Below are 26952 nucleotides of genomic sequence, written 5' to 3' on the forward strand. Positions count from 1 at the left end.
ATATGCCTGAGGGCAGGGCTACCATTCAGAGGCATGTAGACATGCTCAAGGAATGAGTGGGCGAACAGGAACCTTTCAACATTCAACAAGGACACATGCAAAGCCCTGCAGCTGGGGAGGAATAAACAGTAAAGGCTGGGGGAATTCACTGGCTGGGGAGCAACTGAAAATGACCTGCAGGTCTTGGTAGACCTCAAGCCACGTATGAGCCAGCAATGTCCCCTAGCAGGAAGGATGGCCAACGTGATCCTGGACTGTATTAGCAGAAGCACTGCCACCAGACCAAAGGATCTATTCCATTCTATTCAGCACTTGTTAGATCATATATGAAGTAACACATCCAGTCTTAGGCCCCTCAAGATGTCAATAAAGTGGAGCAAGTTCAGCAGAGGGACACCAAGATGATCAGATGCTGGAGCACTGAGGAATGAGGAAAAGATGAGGGAACCAGAATTCTTCAGCATGGAGAGGAGGTGGCCCTGGGAGGACCTAAAAGCAGCTTTCCCATACCCATGAGGAAGCTATGAAGGAGGTGGAGCCAGGCTCTTCACAGTAGTGCGTGGCAGGATGAAATACAATGGACATAAGTTGAAACAAGAGAAGTTCAATCTAGATATAAGGAAAAGATTTTTCACCATGAGGAGTCCCAAGAGGTTGCTCAGTCTCCACCCTTAGAGGTTTACAAGAAGGAACTGGATAAAGCATTGAGCAACCTAGACCCATCTCACAGCTGACCCTACTTCGAGCAGGAGGTCTGACTAGAGACCTTCTGAGATCCCTTCCACCCCTGAACTTTCTTACCATTCTGTGATCAATACAACATGTAGCAATAGGTTCAACTTATAGCAAGAAGATTATAGCAAGGGCACATAATAGAAAAAAACCCCAACATGTAGACAATGGCAAAGCTCTGAAATACACCACCTTCAGGGATAGCAGAGTCACCAACACTGGAGGATTTCTGAAGGTTGATAAAAACAAAATAGACATTATACAGGTATAGCTTTAGAGGAGGGCAACAGATCCTACTGAGATCCCTTCGATTCCTATTTCTCTATAACAGCAATACAAATCTATCTCTTTTCATCCAATGTCATCAACTCCTTGGCAAAATGAATTCTTACTCCTCATATTTATATGGCTGCTATTAATTTCTGAGGAACAGTTTTCACCAGTTCCTTCAAGGAAATTAAGAATTATGACACCCACCTTTTCCCTTGCTATCTTTCCTACTTTACTAATCAAATCTAATATTAAACATTCACTTCCCTCTTCCAACTTTTGTACAATTTATTCCTTAATATTTTGCATTTCTGTTAACTTCTGGCTATTTCTGTAACTACCCAAATGCCTGTGCATGTATATATCTGTCTTTCATAATATAAGCCTTGCACTAGGAAGGACATGGTGATGTTACTAAATACTCAGTAGAAAAGAAGAAACTCAACCTGAAGGACAGGTACGGTAGAGGTTAAAAAAAAAACAGATATAAGGCTGAAAATTGTAAATGAGAACAAGCACATGGCATGCTTCTTTCACCAGTGGTCACGTTCTCCCACCAGCTTGCAGAAAAGCAGAGTACACTATCTAAACCATATTCAGCACTGAGGAGTTTAATCTGAGTTAAATGTAAGACAAAGTTAACAGAATCCGAGTATTTAAGGTTGGTCAACTGTTTCTAACTAATTCTTCACCAAAATGCTGCTCTGCCACATGTCCTAGTCAAATGCAGCCTACCTACATCTTTGGAAGAAAGGGTATTCACAGTGCATTTACCATCAAAGAAATCATTGAACAAAGTTTGCAACTAGAGCTCACCTATCTTCCTTTTGGTCCCCTTCTCCATGATAAAAAACATTGCCTCTAAAGCATAATATTTTCTTAAGCATTCTTTTTTTTTTAATTTTGTAAATATTTGCTAGACTTAAGAAAGAAAGATGGCAAGTATGACATCTTAGAAATGCAAAAGAAGGCAGCAAAGCATTCAGCTTAGATACTTCTTGCTTAGATTTTTGCCGCAATAGCACTCAATAAGCAACTTGGTATGATATAGATAACTAATGAGTGACTAGTCATAACTCCACAGCTAAAATTTATTTCATCTTTTTTAATTAACAGAGACCCCATCATTGCTCTGACAAAAATACATATTTTCCACATATTTACAGTATATGGAGTACAGAACAAGTAGATGGTATAAAAGTTGCTGTTTCCTTATTATGCATGAGGAATTAAGACGGAAAATTAACACTGGCCTTTTTACACAAAAGTAGCGCGTTTCCCTGCCATGAAAAAGGTTTGAAACACATGGCAGACAACTTGCCAAGAACAGCACGTTAATTCTCTAGTCTCCAGCAACGTGGCAAATAGTTCCTGCTTGCATAATTGCACTCTACTAAGAGAGACATTTTGCCTATGCTAGTGCATATGTGAATGCTTTTTGTTTTGGAATTATAGAGTATTTTCAAAAATAGGTCACTGGAAACAGAATATTGCAGAAATGATTTGCTGGCCTCTGGAGAAGCTAAAGTCTGCAGTTCTCTTATTCTATTAAAAAAACAATTTATGAGGTAGCGTATGGCAGCTCTTAAAGATACTTTAAACTAGATGTGTGGGTAGGGACAGCAATTACAGGTAAGAGATGGGAGCAGTTTTGAAATATTTACCACGCAAACAGCAGCGGTGTTATTATACAGCAGAACTGCTATTATGAAGTGTTTTAACCAGGCAATATATTCACACTAGACAATCAACATATAAAAGGTGTCAAGTTTATGTCAAGATTTGGCACAATAGAAGAAAGCTATAGAAAACACTAATTAAAAACATATGTTTTCTTCTTCAGGTTTATGTTCAGCTGCCCTCAACCCTATGACTGACTTTAGTCTGAAGGAACTAAATTACCCTTCAAATTTTCATGAATATTCATTAAATATGTCAGACCAAAATTCTAATTTTTTTTTCTAGTCACAGAATATTCATTTTAGCAAAGGGCAACTTCATTATATCTTGCGCATCTGCAAAAATGCTGGTTTTACAAGCAAAAACAGTTTACAGTCTACATATACTTAACTTGTTGTCTTCACTGATACTGAGGATATGGTCACTCAAATACACACGATTGAGTTGCCCTAATTGAATGAGCTACTGTCTATCAGTTCATCTGTGGTAACTGACTGAATGATGACTCTTAGCCTCTCTCAGTTCTGAGATTTAACCATTTTTAATCAACACTGACAGAAAGCTGTTTATGAGCACCTTTTATGTATAAAAATCAAAGACCTCTTCTTCCCCTCCACTTGCAGAGTTCTTCTGACCCATCAGTGAAATTCAGCTACCAACACAGGATGTGGCAACTACACTGTTCTGGATGAGCAACACCAGAGAAAATTCAGGGGGTGAAAAAGCAACTGCTTCAAGACACCGAGTGAACTGCAATTTCTCCAACTGCAACCACGCAAGCAAATTAAGAAGGTTCTCATCCTCAAATCTGGCATTCATATTTTAAAACACAGCACAAGAAATCAGGGATCTCAGTCAATAAATGGCCCCTTAACAGTAACTTAACCAAAAGATCTATCCTAGAGAATTGATTCAGCTCTCATTCAAAGAGAAGGAAACCTCCAGTGGCAAGATTTGCTGCAAAGTACAGATGGATGTTCCACTTACTCCTCCTGGTATCCTGATCAAATTTCAACTGAGCTCAAGTGAACTGTAGGCTGTAGATAACCTTTTCAGTTGCTGTAGATTCTCAAAACTTCCATCTCCAGCTGGTTGATATTATTTTATAAGTAGGTCTACTACACATTTGGATTTCTGAGCAGAAAACCAAGAATTCAGCCACTTGTGATTTCTGAATCTCACGATAATCGAACAAATGAAGTCTATACAAGGCTACGGGCATCTGCAAATACTGGATAAAGGCATGATGCATACTATAGGCATGCTGCAATCTATTCTACACATGTCCTTCAAATCTGATTTAGATTTGGAGAGTACATGCAGACGAACACCATTTCTGCAACAGATCCGCATCACCTACTCTGTGTGTATGTGTACAGCTTGTGTACTTTACAAACAAGATGTTTAAAATCCCAGCTGCACCATACACGCTGACCAAGTGCAACACACCATAGGTACACATACTTCTTTTGTAGCAACCTTTGCTAGAGTTACTGCAGTATTTTAAAGGCTTTAGTTGTACTGGGGAAGCCAAAACTGAACATAGTACTCCAAATGTAGCCTCAAAAATGTCAGAGAGGACGATAATCACTTTCCTTGATTTGCCTACTTCATTCTTACTAATGCAGCCCAACATTTAATTAGCTTTCACTGTTGCAAGGGTGCATTGCTGACTCCCATTCAAATGGGGTTTTTCTTCAGTAGGACCCCCGCCTTCTTTTCTCCAAAGCCATTTCACAGAATGACCTGAGGTTGGAAGGGACCTCTAGAGGTCATTTGGTCCAATGCCCCTGTTCAAGCAATGTCACCTAAAGCCAGCTGCCCAGGACCATGTCCAGATGGCTTTTGACTATCTCTGAGGATGGAGACTCTACAACCTCTCTGGGCAATCTGTACCAGTGCTTAGTCACCCTCACAGTGAAAAAGTGTTTCCTGATGTTGAAAGGGAACCTCCTGGGTTTCAGTTTGTGTCCATTGCCTCTGGTCCTGCCACTGGCACCACTGGAAAGAGGCTGGGTCCATCCTCATTGCATCCTCCCTTCAGGTATTTATATATACTGAAAAGATCCCCCTGTGTCTTCTCTTCTCCGGGTTGAACAGTCCCAGCTCTCTTAGTCCTTCCTCATATAGGAGATGCTCCAGTCCATTAATCAGCTTTGTGGCCCTTTGCTGAATGCTCTCCAGTTGATTCCTTGACAGCTGATTTCCAGCCTGCATAAGGCTATCCTGTCCCGGGTGCAGGAGTTTGCATTTATCTTCACTGAACTTCACAATATTTCTGTGGGTCCATTCCTTCAGTTGGTCATGGTCCCTCTCAGTAGCACCCCTATCCCTCCAGCATATTGACTATTACTCCCCAATTTGGTGTCATTTGCAAATTTACAATGTTTTGTTCCATTGTTCAAAGAATTAATAAAAGACATGACCCCAGTACCAACCCCTAAGGAATACAACTTATAACCAGGCACCAGTAAAACACCGAGCTATGGACCATCTCCCTTTAAGTCCAGCTGTCCATTCAGTTTTTCAGTCACCTTATGGTCCCGCCATCCAGTCTGTATCTCTACATTTTGTCTGTAATAATATTATGGGAGATTACGTCAAAGGCCTTGCTGAAGTCAAGGTAAATGACATTCACTGCTCTCCCCTCCACAGAGCCAATCACCTAACCACAGAAGGCAATCAAGTTAGTTGGGCACACTTTACCCTTGCTAATTCCATGCTAGCTCTCTCCAATTACTCTCTTGCTGCTTTGCTGTCCATTCACAGGAATTTTTATAAGTACTTAAAATTATTTTTCCTTCTAAATAATCCTACTTGTTCTACTTTATCTTTCCTCTTTTTCTTCTACAAAGCTACAGGTGTTCAGCATGAAATAAGCTTCTGCCTAGAAACAAGTTGAAAGCAGTGCCTTTCTGAATTATAATGGTGTTTCATGAATAGATGAAAATAAAGATAGTTTTACATGTCTTTAACAGGTGCTGTTACAAAGCTAATAGAAAAGTGTGTTACAATTCAGCTTTGATGATAAGAAGCCTATTATATACATTGGCAATACATGCCAAGGATGCGAGAGAGAACAGCCATTAGTTCATTAAAAAATTAGGGTTAAAATGAGGGTTGGGAGAGGATTAAATGAGAAGAGACTGGATGCAGAGTTTTATTGTTAATGTGCTCAGAATGACTAAAAATCAAACTTTTGTAACTTTAGGCTTATTGATACCAATTTTTTCACTACTTTGGGGCACTGGTATTAACTTTTTGTCCTATTATTGCTGATAAGAAACTCTTAAATTTATCACCAAATTCAATACAGGAAAAGCTACTAGCCTTTCATTTCCTTCATTGAGTTTACTTTGGGCATATGGCAACGATTTGTGATTAATCAAATTCCCTCTGTCATGGAAGCTACTTTCTCCTGTTGCTTGGAAGATCTTTAACAGGGCAGCAAAATGATTTTTATTAAAAAATAAGAAAATGCTATAAAACAGACACAACAGCTAAAAACATTCAGACATTTTTGGAAAGTGACAAAATGTTAAACTGACAAGTTTGTCTTTATCCTGTTAACTAATAAATTCTAATCTCCTTAACTAGCCATTCCTGTGCCATACTTATTAGTACAAAGTTTCGGTCCAATAAGTTTTAGGATTCCATATTCCTATTGCTTTAAGAATTGGGGGAAAAATAGGTGCATTTGTTTTCTTTTCAGATAAATATAACATTATAGAATAAAACACATTATGCATATTGTTGTCATTACAAACCCCAAACTAAAAAACAGTACATTTTAAGATCACTCATGTTAAGAAGTTCAGCGTATAGTACATCCTCCTAAACCATCTCATAACTCAGATTCTGTTATAATATTTAGCTCTTACTTAATCCTACCATTCACTTCAGGTTGCTTAGTTAACCTCAAGATAAAATTAACTTTCATTGGATAGGCGTTCTGCAAAAATATTTAGCTACCTGGTTGCCTCCTTTTGTTTGCCCTCTTATAACCCCAGTTGCATGTATGAGTTTAACGGTGTAGGATTGCTCTTAATTTCCTCCTTCTACTTTCTCCCCCCAGGAGGCATCTGTTCTAAAAGCAGCCACTATATCTACCACGTGGATATCCAAATACCCTGTACTATTTACTATGATTGCTTTTCTTAACTCAAGACACAAAGCATGGAAACATACATCTGTTCTTGAGAGTTATTCAGATCTACAAATGCTCACCCTTGTTTTGCTTTTTAAGCAGCTCTAAAAAATTAACTACATACCAAAACTAGATTGATATTAATTTAATATCAATTAAGTTTACGTTAAGCAGAGAATCAACATTTTTGAGATCTACAAAACAACCTGTAAGATATATAAATAATTTTAGACACAAAGTTTCAATGAATTTTATATAATTACTATAGATAAAATTATCATCACTTATACTGTACCTGAGCTCCATATATATATTTATCCAGCATTTTGCCTCCTATTGTTTGCCCCCCTACATCCCACACTTGAAGAGTAACATTCAAATTTCCTGAAAAAGAAAATGATACAGACATTGTGTAACCTGGAAAATTTAGATACAAAAAAAATTAAAAATATATTATCACAGCAGGTAGTACAGCTCTAGCATATCAACAGTAATAGCTTTTTACAAGTATACAACACATAGTAACTAAATTTCAACACCAAGATGACTGTATCATTTGGAAAAAAGTCACCTGTGTCCAGCTAAGTCATTAAGATGCAGTAAAACTCTAGCTAAATATTAACATATTTAACATTAAGAGAACTGGAATTGCATAAAGTATAACATTCCTGACTAGAAATTATGTAACATTCTTCACTGAAGAAACATGAAAACTTTACAGAAAAAGTTCTATAGCGTGGTACTTGGAACTGAAAGGTAATACAATTAATGCCAACTTAACCACATTATTTCATACTCTGTGTCCCTCTCCCACTCCAAATTTTCTTTACAAATCTAGAAGCAGGGAAAATCTGCACAGTAATTGTATTTTGGTAGTGATGCTCTCAGTACAAAACAGCTAAAGATTTATATAGCTGACAGATTTAAAAATGGAAATACTGACACATATCTAAGTTGAGGATGCAAACTATGATTATTTCCTCCACCCACCACCCCAAAGCAAGCAACTAAATTTGACATGATTTACATAATTTCATCTTCGAAGAATCTGCACCAAGAATAGTTCTTCCTTCCTAAAGTCTCTAAACTATGTTGAAACCGTTAACAGGTTTTCAAAAACAAAGTAACAAAAAAATCAGTGAAAATACAGAATATCTAATATCCTACAAGTCATACCTATTTTGCAAACTAATAACTCAGAAACCCACAGACTAAACATACACAGCAGTATATGTCACCACATGCATACAAACATATTAGTTTGGCTCATTTTGCGTGGTGAGAACTGTTCAAAACTGTACAGATTACCCGGAAGCACCAAAATCTGATACAGTAAAGTCTGATGAAAATTCTTCTAATCTACATAGATCTCACATGACTTACATGTTAACAACAATTCTACATACTCACAAATAATCATAACTGCCTATAAATTTTATTCCTAGATTAAAAAAAAACATTGCAACAAATTCCACATCATGATAATTGAGCCAAGTGAAAAAGAACACAATATTTTGGGCTGCTAAGAAAGCTAAACTCTTAATTCAACTATTTTATGTTATTAACAACCTTATTTTACACAATGTGATCCATTCAGCTATCAATTTATAACTAACACAGTCACATCAGTTATGCAAGTGTGTGTGCTCCATGAAAATATATGCCAGCACTCGGTGAATATAAACAGCAAATTAGAACTGTATAGCTGAATATATGCTACTTGTGGTATTAAATATACCACATTATATTTTTATGATGCGTCTTGCTTTAATCTGGTTAAAAGCACAGATTTCCTAAACTGCTACTTTGGTGTCAAATATATAAAGATGAATGTGAGACAATCTATTCACAGTACATTTGAGCTACAGTGAGTTTTATCTACTACAAAGATAAAGAATTTCTAGAGGGAGCTTAATAAATATATCATAAACACTCCAGTTCAATAAAGGCAACCTTCCACAGAATAAAGCGCTTATTTGTTTTCACAGTGCATATACTATGTATTAATTAATTATTTTTAAAGCTTAGAATGTAAGTGATTGAAAACAATGCAGGCAAGTCTTCCATAAAACATGCCGTGGATAAACTGGTCAATCCACAGTCTGAAGTAACTATGCATCCTCAGTGGGTAATCAAACTAAACATGCCCAAACGCTCACCATGCTGCAGTATTCCACCTCTAACAGGTTGTATGTATTCTACTGGAAATGCACCATGTCATTCATGCCAGCTATTTGGAAAAAAAGCTTTATAAATATTACCACTTTCAAACTCAACAATTTTCAAATGCTTAATTTTCTGTTCAAATGCTTTAAAAAGTTTCTAACTTCATTCTTCCTCCTAAGAGTAATAACCATGCACAGCATACTGGTCTTAGTATCTGAATAACTGTATGAAATCATCTGAGAAACTTTAATGCAGGAAGTTAAATCAAATGGTCTAACAGTGACTGTTCAACTTAAAAATCTACTATTATGAACTATTCAGTAACAACACAAAAAAAGAAACCAGGGAAAAAAGGTTGGAATGTTCATTTAAGGTGAAGTAGTTCTTAAGTAAGACGTCACCAACTCCTGAATTCATGCTGCTCACCTCCAGTGCAAAATGCTTCATTCTCCCTTTTTTTCAGTTAGGTCCTATAATATTTGCTTTGTGCTCGGATTGATTTGGAGGGAGAAAGAAGGATGCTAGGATTATCCTGACCAAAGGAAAAACTCTGGACAATTTGCCTAGCAAATATTTGATTAACAACTATGATAGTAGCACATGAAGTTTTCTGCAGAGTTTGAAATCTATTTTTTCACAGATTTAAGAGGAACATACAAACTGGAGAATGACAACAAAACAAAAATAAACCAAGCATAGTAAGACAGTTCTGAAAAACAAGGTTAACATACCAATAAAAATAACTGAAGAATCCCATAAATATATAATGTACTACACTGATAAGGAACAAGAAAACACTAGCACTTCTTTACTCTGTAGAAAATGCATACGAGTGCAAAGTTAAAATAACTGAGGCAACACAGTCCAGGTATCTAGACTGTTTCTGGTACGAACTGAAGCCACAGGGCTGATTCAGTAGTGGTTCTGCAGAAGTATACTTGGTGTGTTGGTTAACCTTACTTAAAGTGCTGCACAGTCAAGATGGAACTAAAAACACAAGTCTGCCCACTTTTTGCACTGACAACTTAAAAAAAAAAACCTTTAACAGAATAATCCTGTTTACTGGTCTGTACCCACAACCTTCCTAAAAGTATTTGACTATGGCTCTTAAGAATCTCTATCAGCAGACCCTCTGACTAACAGATACGCTATTTAAGCAGTAAAATCTACACTGTGGTTGCATCCAGACTATACAAGATACAGCATCAATAAATATACTGAAACTGATTTGCATTTGAAAAAATATTTTGAACAAGCTGCATGAAGAGAATTTGTCAACAGTTGAACACTCAAAGTCATATTGTTCAAAATTAATCAAAGGTTTTACTATTTGTATTAAACTATATTGTTTTACCATGCAAAATATTTTTGTTTCACTGCAAAACTGCACCAGTTACTAAAACAACTGGAGAGAAATACAGCTTTTATTTTAAAAAATAAAAAAAAAAACCAAACAGGAAAATAGTACTTTATTTTACAAGCTAAAATGTATTTTTAATGTGGCCTAATATAAACTTCTGAGCAATTCTAGAGATCAGTAATTCTACCTTCTGAAATCTCTGCTTGCATTTAAAAAAGAAAAAGAAAATTCAGATACTGAACCATAGCTATTAATCAGTGCTCCTACTAAATAAATGAAATCAAGGCTTTTCTTCCTATTTATATACACATTACAATTTCTGTGCAGTGGTATGAATTAACATTTCAAGTAAACATAGCAGCTCTGCAAACCCAGAACTAATCAAGAAATTAGAAAAATCCGCTTACTTAAGTAATGCTTCCCATTCCAGTATTTAGCAATTTTATCTCCCTCCCTTTTCTCTTCCTTCCCTCTCACTCCCTACCACCAGTTCAGTTTACCTATAAAACACAGAAATCCATATATACCTAAACATATATATAGGCACAGGCAAAAACAGAATTACTATCTACAGAAAAACACTTCTTCCTGAATATGAAGACATTCCATGAAAGTTATTATTTTGTTAAAGATGAATGAGGAAAATAGATGTACAGACTTTGCTGTTGTTTTGGTGCTATTTTCATCTACATTCTGATTTTATTACAAAATAAACTAGAAGAAATTAAAACATGAATGAATCAATAGTTGATAATTTTCCAAATTTTCTACTCAAGAAGAATATTTAGAATCCCAGTAATGTACTAATAGCTTCTGTATGCTTAACAGCTGGAAAAAAACTTGCAAAATACAAGTTCTCAGCATGCACACTGCATGATTTGTGTACACATTCCATCTGCAAGTACTCCTGTTAAGTATTATGCACACTGGTATTTTTAGAGCCATGAGCACGACAATAAAAAAATTATTCTGTTGATTTTATGGAGAAATAAGCACTGAAATTTGGTACTTTATCACTCACCAGATACTAAAAAAGTACAGCAAAATGGCCAAATCAAAATACTGAATGCAGGAATAGTCTGAAAAGATTATTCTGTTTCACTTAAGAAAATATATAAACATAATCAAGAAATTATTGGCAATGTAATTTTAACAAAATAAGTTCAAGAACTACGTATTTTCTTATAACTTCAGGTTATAGCTAAAATGCTTCATTTCTGGGTTTGCTTCCCTTCCCGCCCTCCACAAGGAAAAAAACACAGAACTACAGAACTTGCATAAATTTTATCAAATCTCACTACAACTTTTAATAATTACACACACTTTTTCTAGCTTCTTCTGATTTCTGAAGCCAGAAGAAAATGCATTTAATAAAATACTTTCACACTCAGAAACTGAGCAACCACCAATCAATGAAAAGACTTATTTCAAACCCCCAATTGTTTGGAGACAAACTTCTACCAGTGACTATTCTTTTTTAATTATTTCTTTGCATTTTCCATGCAGTGTGCTGCAACTGGCATCTAAATAGTTTCTTTGCCGTCGTGAAGTGAAACATCTTGAATGCTCAAACTGTATTTTTATGAGTGCCGAGGGACCCTAAATTTTAGTGGTCTATTAAATGCCAGCAATTTCATGCTGCCTTGCATAAAACAGCATTCACATATTAGAGCACTGCGATTCCATAGCTGCATTATGCTTCTCTTACACAACTCAAATACAAGTTGTGTATTTCATTTTAAAAAAATATAAATCTATTTCTTTCAAAGCACATATACTTTCTCAATTAATATGTTTAAAGTTCCATTTTATTGTTGCGTGTTACACTATCCACATGGACAGCGAGTACACTCAAGTAGAGATAACAAAAATCATGAATACAGATAGCATTCCTTTTATTTTAATTCAGTGTTTTACTTAAAGATATACATTACAAATGTATAACCCTTTGTCACCTGGCAGGAACAAAGTTTTCTCTGAATAACCTAATTTACTTTGCCATAAAAAGCACTGCACTGAGCTTATTTAGTATACATAACTTTGAAGAATCTGTTTCTGCAAGTCTTACTGCTGCCAAACCTTTTAGTGTCAGTTTTTATTCTCTTACCTGGCAATATTATCCTTTTCAAGAAGAAGTCCAGTCCTATGGTTTGTTTGTACTGTTTTCCAAATGTTTCTTGGGCAAAACGTGTGGCTAAGGATGTCTAAAACAGAACAATATCAAATTAAGTTGTAATTTTAAACAGCAAAAAACTTGATGTCAAACCAGAAGTATGAAATACAGTTAAGCACTTTTTCAGCCAATGCACGTTGACAGTGTTCACAGATTTGGATTGACAAGCATTCCAGCCAACTTCAACATAATAAGAGGAGGTGGCAAAGGCTACTAACTTATGCAAAAAGAAGCAAGACGCGTATTTCCTTTGTATTTCAAAGATACTGTGATATTCATATTACAAAACATTAGAGAGATTTAAATGAGGTATCATTAGTATGCTCAAATTGACACAAATCTAAGTGACCCTACCCATACCTGAAGAACTTACTATTTTTAAAAGCATTAATTTCCAAAATTAGGGTCTTTCCCTCGTACAGAACACCATGATCCTAGACCAACTTTCTGGGAGGGAACAGAGATCTGCACAGTGCAGAGTCCCACAGGGGCTCCAAAATGTGGCAGGATTCCTGCCACTGTGCATCAAAGTTTCAGGATAAGGGGTTACATGAAGTCTAAGATAGGAAGAGTACTTTCTTTTACACAGAAAAAAAATAAACTTATGTTAAGAATGCACATTTGCAGAATCATTCCTTTAAGTAGAACTTTGGAAACTTATTTCCTCAATTTCTATTTTGTGGATTTATGAAAGTAGACCAATACACTGTTAACCTAATAATCAGCTTTTCCTACAACCAATACACTGTTAACCTAATAATCAGCTTTTCCTACATACTGCTAAAAGGATACACAACTAACTTCCATAAAGTAATGAAGCAGGGCATTTCTATTCCTTCATTAGCCATTTCAGTTCTCCATACAAGGGAAAAAAAAAAAAAAAGGAAAAGGAAAGAAAGAAAAAAATAAAGAATAAAAGCCCCACAATCTAAGGTTAAAAAAAAAAGGAAAGGAAAAAAGAGATGCAATTATAAAGAATACAAAAGTTTGCATTGTGGAAAAAATTAAATACTATATTAAAAATTAATGTTACATAGATAAAATAGATCCTACATCAAATTAGTAACGTACACTTACAAATGTCTTGTTGACATGGCATCTGAAAACATAAAAACAAAGTAATTGCCGGAAAAAAATCTAAATATGCATTTACATATCTAGGGGAAAAAAAGCCTAACAGCCTCACAAAACCTTTACACTGTCTGAGAAAACTCAAAATGAGCAAGAAGGAATTTTTCTTGTCAGCTTTTTGCTCACCGAGACCTGAAGACATGTGTCACATCAATTGTTATTAGAAATTGCTGTTAGAGCACATTTAGTTAAAAATCCAATAGCAAAATAATGCCAATAGTTCTGAAAAATGAGAATAGGCAAATTCTATTAATAGAATGGTTATAACAAAGATCTAAAGTATGCTAATAATGTCAAATGTACACAGGAGGAAAAGGTAATTTACTCTTTTTTTGCATGAAAACATGATCACCAGAGCTCCAGCATTAAAGCTCTAGTATGAATAGGCAAACATTTATTCAACTATTAAATAACCTGTGAATAACAGAAGACTTACTGTTTTCTTGTTTCTATATCACATTTATATTCCTATCACTGTCATACATAGATAATAAATGGTATTTTGATATCAGACGATATGTTTAGAAAGCAATCCAAAAAAATCAGTTACAGACTATGGCAACGTTTTCATTTACTTCACTGAACTCAAGCCCTGAGAGGATTAAAAATAAATAAATAAATGGGGGAAAAGCGGGTAAACTAGAAATGGCATGAATATGCTTATACATTTACATCACTGTGTAAAGGGTAAAGACCACAGAGGATGAATGGGGAGAAGATTCATCTGCCTATAGCTATGAGACAGTAATACTAGCAACATGCACAAAATAAAATTCAATACAGATTTAGACTGTAGTATTGAAAAAGTCAGTAGAACTGATTCCTTTAGCCACAATAGTTAGCATGTCAAGATTACAAACACATTCTTTTTAATCTGTCATGTCCTTAAAGATGTAGATAAGAATAAGAACATTGCAGGAATACACCATATATTCCTCTCCTTGTAGATAAGAACAAGAACATTGTAGGAATACACCATATATTCCTCTCTTTGAAATTTTCCTTTTCAGAAAAGTAACCAGTACCCAGAGCACAGATTAAAATGTCATCGGACTATATCATAGTGTTCTATATTCTCCAACACACTAATTTAGATCCTCATTAAATAAGCAACCACTCCCTTCTTGTTTTAAGGGCTCAGTAAATATTAGCTTTATCACTCTGTGACACTCAATATTCCCTGAGGGCTTCTAGGGGTGTTAGTAAAAATAAACAACACACGTTCAATTAACAGCCAACCAATAAGAGCAGCAAGTAATCAACAGCATGGTAAAGTTCTCTTAAACAGTTTTCCTCTACTGTGCTCTTGAATGCAAAGGAATTTATAGCAGAAAATCATTGACTAACTCCTTTTTAATTTTTTTTTCTAATAAATGTTAGAGCTCAAGGAAGGTGTTGGATTACCAGACTAGAGTCCTCTATTTATTCACAGAACAAGCGTTTATCCACAAAATACTAAGAGCAACAGTTCAAACTTCTCCACAACAGTAAACAAAGAAGTTATGTCAATGCATATTCAAGTACCTCTACAATGCAAATACTCCCTCAATCCTAAAATTTTTCTCTGCCATGCTTGCCATAAAAGGTTCTGCATGACAGTTTTGCCTGTAAGGATATGTTGAGTATAATCCACGTAAAAAGTAACCAAAGTTAAATAATGGTTCAGTAGAATTGTAGCTGTTAAAAATAAATAAGTGATCAGTGAACATTTTTTAAAAAGATTATGCTCCATGCATAAAATTTCAGCCATTAGAGATCAGAGGATCGTATGATATCAAGAAGTCCTCGTTCCTTCACATCTCTACTAAGACAACTAGGCCACCAACTTTGATAGCAACTTTCCATTGGACCCGGTTTAGCAGGTTCACACGTTTATCTTAAATACATCAAAGCAAATCTTTACATGCTGTTCTGAATAGCAATACACTATTGACGGTTGGTGTTACAAACTCCCTCCTTTCAGACAAAAATATGCCTGTCTTTGGGTTCTAACACAGAGCAATCAAGCCAGCAGTAAAAAATAATACATAAAAATCACAGTTGTCTAAGTGCAAAATACAATGGGATATTTGGGGAGGTTTTTTGGAAACAAAGATGCAATTAAACCTCACAGGAGAGGCAAGACAATTTCTTGCTTCTATTTTTCAATGTCAACAACTCAGTATAAACTCCTGGCATGCTGTTCCTAAACACCTACATACCAAGTAAATAGGAAAAAAAGCAAATTATTTATGAAATAAATTGAAGAGTCAATAAATTGAAATAAACTGAAAGTCAAACAGAAAAAACAATGATAGCCAGCTCTGACACTGACTACTCACCAGGACAACACAGAAACTTGTAGACAAAACCCTGCCAATGACAATTCTTTGAGTAAAATCCTATAGAAGAAAGCTTTCAGAAAGCGATGCCAAAGTGTAGTATCATAGTTGTAAGAAAGAAAAACTAAAACCAAAATTCAGTGGGATGCAAGCACATAGTTCTGAAGCCACGAGTTTTCCTTCACATACCAATTTTACCAGCCAACTGAGAATCCACTTTCCAAAAGGCAATATGTATCTATCCCTTCCCTCACTCCCTTCTAGAGCGTCCATACCATTCTCCAAGCACAGCAACATTTACCTCTCTGTCCTGTCCTATAACCACTGGCAAGAATTTTAAGACAGACAAAAAGAAACACTAGGCTAAATAATGAAATTCTTTAACTAGCATAAAACCACATAACCATCCAACACAAAGAATTTCTCACTGAGAACAGTCCAGCTTGGGGGGGGGGGGGGGGGGGGTTAGTATTTTGTAAACAAAGGAAGTAGTTCTGTTATCTGAAGCTAACTACTGATGTAATTTCACTGAAAAAAAGAGAAAATTATCAAGGCTTTTTTGACATTAGACATGGATCTACGAAGCTAGGCCAATCTGCACAGGACATGACCTAAGCTTCCACTTGCAAGACTGAACAGTGACAACAATGTTTTTGCCAACATTGATGAAGTTTTTGAGCCCATGTGTAACAACAAGACCCAGAATTGGCACAATGCTTAAAAATCCTGCATCGTAAAAAATCCTAAAGCAAGCAGGCCACCACTCTGTTTCCCAGCCAACATTTTAGCTCCTGCAAACTCCCACAACAGGTCGAGCATTTGGTCTTTCGTTTTCATCATCTATTGTTAAGAGGAGAAGGAAACGGTAGGATGTTTCTGTTACCATACTTTAGTCCCAGCTGCAACAGAGAGCAGAAAGACAGGACCTCGGCTGCTTTGCTTCTCCTGCACACCTATTTTTCAGGACCTCCCTCCCCATGAATAGCTCCAAGATTGGCTTCCAGAAGCCCAAACCAATTTGAAACAGTATCAAATCAGAGTAATTATAGCTCAAATCAGCATCATTAGATACTTCAATATTAAGCCCATCTGTGCACAGCAAGAGTAGAAATATCTGGATCACAACGTCACTTTTTTCAATCCAAACTAGTACTACTGGTTTATTTTAACGGAAAATCATTTTGGCTTGGGAAAAGTGGGTTGATTTAAAACCTAGATGCATAAGGCTGCTGTGTGTATATATGTTCCTTCCTGTAATCAAAATCAAAGAGCCAACTGCTATTAATAATTGCTGTTTATTTTCATCTCACATTGTCCCCACTTCCAATTTCTTTTCAGATTGTTTTCCTAGTTTGTCTAGTTCATGAAAATAATTCTATATTATTATCTTCTTACTAACCAATCTTGTATCTCAATTTTTTTTCAACAATTTACCATTTCCTTACCTTCTCTATTTTACCCTAATACTTTTTCAGATTCTACTCTGTCTCACTCCTCTCATTACTTCTTCCCTTTTTACTCTTCTCTCCCTAGAGCTTGCTCCAGCAATGCTTATTCCTACCCTTAAAATTCTAAGTATCCAATTATTCATTCAACCACCGCAAAAGAATGAATAGAAGCACAACATTCCTTCCTTGCCTCACAGATAGAACAATTCCTAGTTAGTGGAAACACAAATATTACCCTTAGCTTGAACTGACACTGATTTTTTTTTAAACTGCTACCAAACCTTGCACAGAACCTGAATCACATTGCTTCTAAACAACCGGCAAGGAAAAGAAAGCAAGTTTACACCTTCAGCCAGCTGACTCACAAAGATGTAAATTTTTTTCCCTGGAGAACTGAAGACCAGACAGCCCCAGTTGAGGTAAAATCTTCTCCTTTTTTTTTCTCCTTTTTTTTTGGCAGGTGGGGGAGCAATGGAAAGAAGTCAAATGTGAACATCTCACACTAAACACAAGACGCAATATTTCAAAGATATATTCCATTATTTCCTACACTCCTCCTGTTCAATGATCCCAGGGACAGAGGAAGAAAAAAAACAATGTCTTGCACAGTAAATATGAGGCTAAGTATGCATGTGTGTAAAGACCAGCTGTGAACCAGATGTGAGGCAGGCTGTTTAGATTTGAAAACATATAGACATACGTTTCAACAAGTAAGCGGAACGAGTAACCAACAAAGGAGAAGAACCTCAACAATTTAGTCTTCTGAGGTGCTTGAAATAGCACTAGGTACATTTTATCCTTCCATTCCATGACCCAATCACTTCTTTATTTTTACAAGATCTTACAATAAATCTATTATTGCAAGTGTTTGCTGCTAGGCCATCAGGATGGCTGGAAGAAGCCTCTATTACAGCATCATCTAGGGGGGACAGAAGGAAAAGCAGCCCACCACAGCATAGCTGCTGCTCATGCAAAATAAACTGCACTTGAAGCACAGGGTTTCTAGAGCCAGCAGGAGATTCAGTGAGTGGCAGCTCCCGTGTGAGATGTAGGAACCAGCAGGAATATACATCAAAACTCAAGAACGCCTGAAAATCCATGTTTGGTGAGAGGTCTTGCCACAAGGTGCTGAACAGCAGTAGTGAAAGAATTCCTCAGTCTGAATGGAAAACTCCTGGGGAACACTACCAGTGAAACAGCACTTCAGCTGTCAATCCTGTGCATTTATTATGCTCTCATCACATAGTCGCCTTGGAATTGCCCACCTATTGACTCAGATGAATACAATACCATTCAGTCTAGGTTTAGAATCACTGGAGACAAAAAAAATGTTTTGTTTCTTCATAGAGCTCTGCATAAGTGAGCAAAACCATGCATGTACTTTCACTAAGAGCTTATTTCTATTAATGACAGGCAGCTCATTTAAACCACCTCTAAAAATATTTCTGCTTTTCATATGAACTGTGAGGCAGGCAGACTTTCTGCCTCCCAGCATTTTCAAAAGTTAGTGATAGAGGAAAAACTGTATTCTTCAAATATACAATAAAATTACTATTTTCTGTTATATCTCACAAAAGGATTCAGGCTACGTATGGCAACAGATATGTTCACATGTCCACAGTAAGAACAGTGACTACTGTAATGGGTAAGAAAGCGGCCTCACTTTTGTCACCTTTGGTTTCTCTTAGCCAAAATTTGACTTTCAAAAAGACAACTTGTTCTTGAACAAACTTTTATAAATAGTACTTAATTATGTTGATTATAGATAGAAAACAAAACCATGAAAGTCACAAACAAAAACTAAATTGATCCAAAATTTCCAAACTCTGAAAGAGTAACTCGAATAGATGCAAACTGTTCTATCCACCTCAGGAGGTCATTAGCTCTGAAGTCGAAATGAAGAGAGCCTGGAGACGCAGCTATGCAACCGCCCCTGCCCGTCGTTTCGGCGGGAACCGGGAATTCACGTGCTCGGCCCCGACGCCGGCCCCGGTCCCCTCCCGGGCACTGCCAGCCACTGGGAACGACTTGGGGCTAGCAACTCCTGCCGGAATCACCAGTGCGCAGTCTGCAGCGCACGGGGTTCAGCGGGACACTCCATACCAGGCAGCACCACAGTAATTACGAGATTAGCCAGTCCTTTTATTAAGGCTCACGAAAATGGGATTAAAGTCGTATTGTTGACCAAGCCTCTTGGGGTGCCGCGAGGGTAGGGAAACCCCGCTAGAGGGTTTCACTGCCGAGCACGGAGCGGACACAGGCGGCATCGGAGCAAAGAGCCGCCGGCCGGGGAGCGGCGAGGGCCCGTGCCGGCTCTCCGCTACGCCGCCGCCCCACACACGCAGGGGAGACAACGGAGATGGAGAAGCGCAGGGCCGGGAGCGAAGGGGGAGCAGTCAGCCGGCGCCACGCCGCCGGCCATCGCGACGACGGCAGCGCGATAGACTGGGAGCCGCCGCGGGCTGCCCCCTCCTCAGCGGGAGGGCCGAGGGGAGCGCTGAGGGGGAAGGCCAGGAAGGGGGCTCGGGGCACCGCGGCGACGGAGAGGAGCGGGGCGCTGCCGGCGAGGGCCGGCACTGACCTTGCCAGTGGTGCCGTCCCCCAGCACCACTAGCTTGAGCTGGCGGTCCGGACTCTCCTCCTCCTCCGAGTCCGACATGGTCCCTACGCCCCCGCCGGGGAAGGAGAAGAGGCGGAGGGCAGCCGGGAGGGACGGGGTGCAGGAGCGAGAAGGGGAAGGGGGAAAAGAGCGAGTGCCGCGCTCACAGAGCCGGCAGCGCTGCTGAGGCCGGAGCCGCCATCTTCCTCAGTGCGCCCGTCGTCGCTATGGCCCGCACGGGACGAAACCAAGGAGAGAGCGGAGGGAGGGGGAGAGGGAGGCTCGCGGCCGGGAGCTACAGCAACAAGTCCAACAGTCGCTGTGGGCGCAAGCAGGGGGCACCCGCGACGCCCTCACTTCTCCCGTCCGTCCCCCCCCAGCGGCCGGGCGAATGGTTCAGGCCGACTCTCCGCTACGCGCGGCAGTGGTTTAGCCCCGGAGTGCCGCCCCGCCAGGTAACTAAGGGCCGTGGGGGTCAGAGGGCCCGGGGGCGGGGCGGTGCTAACGGCCCCAGCGGCCGTGCGCGCGCGGGGCGGCGCCGCCACCCCCGGCCCCGGCCGCGGGGTGTGGGGGGACCGGGGCGGGGACCCTCCCGGGACGGGGAGCTCCGGCAGGAGACCTGAAGGCTTGTAAAGAGAAAATAAAAACTGCGAAATTCCCTGAGAGATCTCCTCCGAGAGCATAAAGCGAGTCGTCTGCGGCGCTTCCCAGCAGAGGCGATCCGCATCGACCGAGGGGCTGCATCCGCCACCGTGGCCAAGTCCCTTTCTTGGCTGGGCTTCCGCACAGCAACAAGATACGTTAATAATTTTTAAAAGAAATGTGATAACATAAAAAGCAAATACGATAGCAAGCACTGCACTGAGTCCAGCCTAATTTCCGCACATTGCAGCTCAGCAGTTCTTGACAGCTCTTTGCCTAACTTTCTCCTAAACCTCCCAGATAGGGACACCACAGATTTCTTACGCGTTCTACTCGGAACTTTTCTATCCATATAGTCAATTAGTAAGAAAACTTGGTGACATAGCGCTAACTGAATTTTAAACCATTATTTTATGATGCACAATGACCGTGGAGAACAGTTTATAACCTCTTTTGCAGCACTTTCACGTATTTGGAAACTGTCAGCGTGTCTTCAGTCTGTCTTCTTTTCCATAGACTAAACAACTCCTCTTCGTTCAGTCTTTCCCTGTGTTGTATTTTCTAGACTTCAGATTATTCTTGTTGCTTTCCCTTGGCCTCCCTCCACTTTCTTGAAGTGGTGTGCCAAGAACTGGATACAGTACTTTGGTTGAGGCCTTATGAGTACTGAGTAGAGTGGAAGTATTACTTCATGTGTCTTACATACGAGACTCCTGTTTATATATCCCAGTATGATGTTTGCTTTCTTCACGGTATGACATTGCTGACTCATACTGTTTCTGATTTACTGAAAACCTCTGAATCCCCTCCTGTTATCAGAATTTCATACCCTTTGAGGTTTTATTCCTGTTTAACTGTAGTGCTTTCTGCTTGTCCCCATTGAATTCCATTCTATATTTCAGGCTACTTGCACAACTTGTCAATATAATTTTATTTATAATCTTGTCCTCCAGAATGCATGCTATCCTTTCCAACTTGGTTAAATTTGCAACTTCGAGAATCATATTCTCTATTCCAAAGTCATTAATAAAGATATCCAATAGTACCAGATCTCTGCAAGCCCCTATTTGACTTATCCTTCCAACATAACAAGTGATAACAATTCTTTGGGCATAGTTTACACAACAATTGGAACAAAAGAGACAACTAAAACTGTTTAAAGTATAGATGTACTTTAACGGATTCAATATCAAGCTAAGAATTTTTAGAACAACTTTGTGTAATGCTTAAATAGAAATCACTTGTCTTTCAGTCTCTTTCAGCTTTTCTTTTTGAAATGTATGTCAGAAATTTCCAGTATTACAAGTACACTGTTTTATTCAATCCTCAGCATTCCTTATTACTCATGTATTCAAGTGTTTGTAGAATTGAGGCCAAATGCTTTCCCAATGACATTCTGAAAAAAGGGGAAAAAAAGCAAAGACCGTAATTTCTAATGGAAAACCAGACACACATCTTTGTCACTTTCTTCATACTTCAAAACAAATTAAACATGTTACTCATCAACTGTTTTCCACTTCAAATCATCTTTTAGCCTAATTATACTGCAAGTTTTCGTAAATGAGAACTTCAGCAAGATCAGCATCAGGGCTCAGCTGAACAACATTTCTTGGAAGGAAGAGCAACAGAGACAAACATGGAATTTTCCTTTGTGATTTCTGACATACTAAATGATTGTACAATTGACATTAGACATTTAAAAGCTCCACATCTCACATCAGGGCAGACACGTGATTGATAAACCCCTGTTGATGGAACTGTTCATATTCCTGACAATTCTACCTCAATCACATTAAGAAAGAACAAATTCAAAGCTTCCCAGAACTTTTGGGAGGACATGGGGTTCTATTCAACCCCCAAGATGAGAATTAAGGGGGTTTGGGCTGCGTGTGCAAAAGCAGGATGAGCAGAGAGGAAGGTGCTCCAGGTCTCCAGGCTACATGTATTCTCATCTGAAATATGACAAAGTGTGTGTTATAATACACAACCCCAACATTCATTTTCTTCTTAGATTATATTCATTTTTCCTCCATAAATCACCTGAGCTTATTAAAAGTTAGCATCATCATCTAAATGAGTCAACAGTATAGAAAGAACGGTTTCATCTTGAATATGGCATTCATGGGCTTAAAGTTGTCTTGAGGCTGTGTATCTGATCTACTTAAATAAGCACTTATATATTAAGGCATAATTTTGGAAATACTAAGAACACTTGATATGGATAAACATGCATGTTTGCTGTTGACTGCCAAGAAAGATGAATGGAAACTACCCCAGGAGACAGCATAGTAATGTAATTGGACGACTCAGCCCCCAAGAGCCTCCTTGCAGTTTTTAAGTGTGTGGATGACAGGGATGTACTAAAATTGGTTTTTACTATATAAAAAATCACTGTACAAGATTAAAGCTGCCCAGTGGAGTTAATGCTTTAATTAACAATGAAACTACAAAATAGTGTTGTTTACCATTATTTCACTTCAGACTAGCATAACAGAGCAAACAATCAGACTACAAATCTTTATACCTCTGATTTGTCAATGTTCAGCAAGCACATTAATGGTGTGGTGTGGTTATTTTATGTGTAGTGGTACGGATTGTTGGTACCAGCACATCCCCTCTAGCGAGGTTTTCAAATTGAAATGTTTTGTCATTGCAGTCTTAACTAGTTTGTTATTTGCTAAATATGAACAACATTTTACAGATGAAAGGAATCTAGTCTTGAACTGCTTGATACTTTACAGGTAAAGGAAATATATGAAGTATGTTGAAAAGCACTGGAATTAACAGAGCACACTGCAGTCAAAAAAATTTTTTTTCATTGATGGCAGTATGCAAATAATTTGAAACTCTTCTGCATTTTTAGAATACTAAGAAAAAAATTCTTGAGCAGTGCCTTTGAATAGAGCTTTCACTGAGAAATGCCTGGGTCACCCAATGACACAGAAAATAAATACATAATGCTTAGTGAACATTCGGTCAGTATTTTGATATTTGCTCTTTTGTTTTTCATTATACTTTCTATATACTTTATATTCTTTATGAAGAAATATCACTGGTAATCCACTGGTAATTGACAGCATCATCAATGATAAGTGAGATGGCAACAGTTTAAAAATTCCCATATTTTATTTAGGCTCCAAATAAGAAAGTAGTTGTATCCCCATTCTCTGTCAAGTTTTCGCCTATTATTTTGCTTGAGCATTTTCTACTGAATTAAATTGACTTCTTAATATGTGAAAACAAATGGTATAGACAGTTTTCTATCACTGTACTTCAGAAGAAGGCAGGGAAGAGCTATATGACTTCATTTCAATTCCCTAAACCAGTAATTCTTGATGAGTGGAGTCTTGGGTGTTTGAAAACACCTCGCAGGCGTCCATGGAAGGTTGCTGAGAAAAGCAAACCCAGAAGGCTTAGATTTAGCCTACATGGATTTTCACTTTCAATTGAGGACTTCTAAGAGTCTACAAGACTGATTGTTGTTGCTGTTCTATGCCACTACTAAATCTTCCGCCTTTATCAGCTTGGCAGTGAGTTTAATAAATATTTTCATTTGGTTTGCTTGTTCATCTTCTGATTATCACTGAAGTTGTTCCAGTTCAGTTTTAGCTGAAAAGGCGCGAGTCTTTGAAGGCTTGGAAGCTCTCCCTAAGTGGGTCACTACAACTGCTGAATGAGTTTTGGGGGGACAGAGGTAATGGAATGTGACAGGAGGAACCAGAGACATATAGGAGAGGAGACAGGCAGTGGTGGAGGAGTCAGAGGTTTTATGTAAGTGGGGCTGGAATGGTTAAGTGGGTGTTGTAGGAAGCTGGTGTTGGGAAAGATCTATGGGAATTTCTGAAGGTCAGAGACAAGTGTGGGAGTCTATTACTGTTCACTCTCCACAGTCCACCCATCCTGTGCAACACCTTCCTCCCTCATGGGAGACAGAAACACGTACCCAGCTCACTCCTCACCTGGTCAAAAGGAACTTTTCTTCCTGGGACCTGCTTATTTCTGTGCCTCTCTTGGATGCCACCAGTTTCCTCCCTCACATCTTCCCCTACACCCTCCTGGTCACATTTTTCAGTGCAAGCCATTGCTTTTCATTTCTGCTCGTGTTTTGAGCTGGCAACCAGAAATACTGTCTTTTTTCCCCCCATTTTGTTCCAGTTTCATTAGAAAACAATTGTTGGTAATCAGTTTCAGTTTGAAGAAGAAATAGCACAGTTGCAGTTTTGGTTCCTTTGCCCCCTTGTTCTTAAGTTACCCTGACTAAATAATTGTGGCATACACAGTCTACTATGTTTGCAAATGCAAATTGTACAAATGCAAACTAGACCTTTGTGAATGTGTAAATTGTTTAGAATATAGTATAAGGTTGCATTTCCTACATGCAGATATCTACAAAAAAGCCAAAAATCACTACCTACATAGGAAGTATCTGTATGCTTCTCCCAGGCTCTGAGAAGAGGTGCAAATCAAGCTGAATGAGGTGAAATTCTGGGCTGACAGGAAAAGCAATGGCATGTGTGAGAGCCTGCAACCGTTTTGCCATCCTCCTCAGGAATGCAGGGTCGTTAGCTCAGGAGTCATCTGTGCCTGTCCTCTTCAGCGCTTGATGGAAACAACACATTTCAGGGCGATCAGCCGGAGCTGTGTCCTCTGTTACCGATACAAACCATTCTTTTAACTTTTGTTCTGCTGTTTCTTCCTGTGCTTATACACACGCATTTCCTTTTGTGGTTCATTCATATCAATTTTTCTGTTTCAAGTCTCTGTAGCTGGGATGTGTAGATGCTCCTCTTCTTCAAGGTGGAAATTGCCATTACATCTGCTTGAACAAGGAAAGTGTTGTTCTTGAAGAGAAAAATAAAATTATTGCCAAAAAAAAAGTGGAATGTGCATTAAAAAAAAAATTAAGAGATTTACTTGCATTATTGTGTTGATTTTGCCACTCAGCTCTGGAGCAGAGTAGAAAGCAGCTGTTACTTTTAATTGCACGAGAAATTTGCAAATAAAAACTGAACTGTTTCTGCTTCATCAGTATCATCTATAATGTCTTTACCAGATAGTCTTTTCTTCTGCACTGCTTGATTACTGTGCTTTGAGTCAGACTCAGTGATTAATGCCACCGACTAGACTGACAACTGAGTGGAAATGGTAAATAATCACTTGGTTTTGTACATGTAAAAAACAGTTCCTACTAAAGTTGGAAATCCTTGCTTTTGGAAGGGCATTCTTCCATCTTGCTTGCTGCTAACCTAAGGTCATTTAAGGAATAACTGCTTTAAGTGCTTGTTGATTACAGTGATGTAAATGTCTCTGGCCCAGACGCTGCAGTGAACAAGACTTTCCACACAGGAATATGGTTAAAATGAAGGCCGCAACTTTTATGAACTACATTGCCTAATAAAACAGGGAAGAACCACTAGCCAGCTGTTCCCCACAAACTACCCAGTAAAACAGGACCAGTGAGGTTCACCAAGCACAAGACTATAGAGGCCAAGCTAAATGTTTAAGAGAAGGCTAACCGCATCCTCCTCCCTCAAAAGTGACCAAGTCATGTGGTCCCAAACAAAGTGTCTCCTTCTACCCTGTCTGTACTGGGGAGAGAAGAGTAAAGTAAGTAGTAGCTTTTTTTCTTTGTGTAAGGTGCTAAATTTTCCCTGCATTGTGAAAAGGGAATAGCTAACCGACACCTGGCTGGTATTTAAGACATGAACAGTAATTCTGGCCACAGCTAACATGAAAAACCCACATTGGAAACTTGCTCTCCAGTTGTGTGAATGCACAAACAAGTTCTCTGGTCTTTCCACTAGCTGAATGTACTAGTAAAGCCACACCACATTTTCAGTGTGGTAAACACTTTTTCTCACTGTTGTAGGAAAGCACACTAGCCAACTCAGAGTAGAAAATCCAGCAACAATCAGGCTAAATGACAGCAACAACAGTTAGAGAAAGAGAAAGGATCAAAAAGACCTTCAAAAGAACTAATTTATAGAAGAGGCAACTGGAATTCACGTAAAGTAAATCTAACTTCTACTGAGCAGATCACACAAATTTGAAATTTCCCACTTGAACACACAGAATCACTGGGAACTCCTGTTCCTTGTCTCCAAACCACAATGCTTGTTAGAATAATGGAGAATGCTGTCTTTCTCACAGTGTTGATCTGTTACCAGTCCAACAAAAAGCCATTAATTTCCTCTTCCTTTTATAACAACATGGAAAATAATTCTTCAATTATTTTCTAGCATCTAGGACTGCAGGTTTGGAAGGACCCACCCAAATCAGTGGT

The 26952-nt window shown here is 38.5% G+C and overlaps 1 protein-coding gene across 5 annotated transcripts in view; it reads right to left on the bottom strand.

Moving 5' to 3' along the window:
- RAB28 (RAB28, member RAS oncogene family) overlaps nt 1-20271 on the bottom strand; it is a 66765-nt gene extending 46494 nt beyond the window's left edge. For all 5 annotated transcript variants that reach the window (XR_012623029.1, XM_074822143.1, XM_074822142.1 and 2 more), the window contains exons 1-3: nt 20010-20271; nt 12463-12559; nt 7125-7213 (exon numbers count right to left, since the gene is read on the bottom strand). Coding sequence is in view for 4 of the 5 variants with exons in the window: in XM_074822143.1 (XP_074678244.1) it covers nt 7125-7213; nt 12463-12559; nt 20010-20087 (264 nt within the window). In the remaining variant the exon portion in view is untranslated. The remainder of the gene's footprint in view (nt 1-7124; nt 7214-12462; nt 12560-20009) is intronic.
- Nucleotides 20272-26952: the final 6681 nt, after the last annotated feature.

The sequence above is a fragment of the Strix aluco genome, chromosome 4 (genome assembly GCF_031877795.1).
Source record: "Strix aluco isolate bStrAlu1 chromosome 4, bStrAlu1.hap1, whole genome shotgun sequence".
Taxonomy (NCBI): Eukaryota; Metazoa; Chordata; class Aves; order Strigiformes; family Strigidae; genus Strix; species Strix aluco.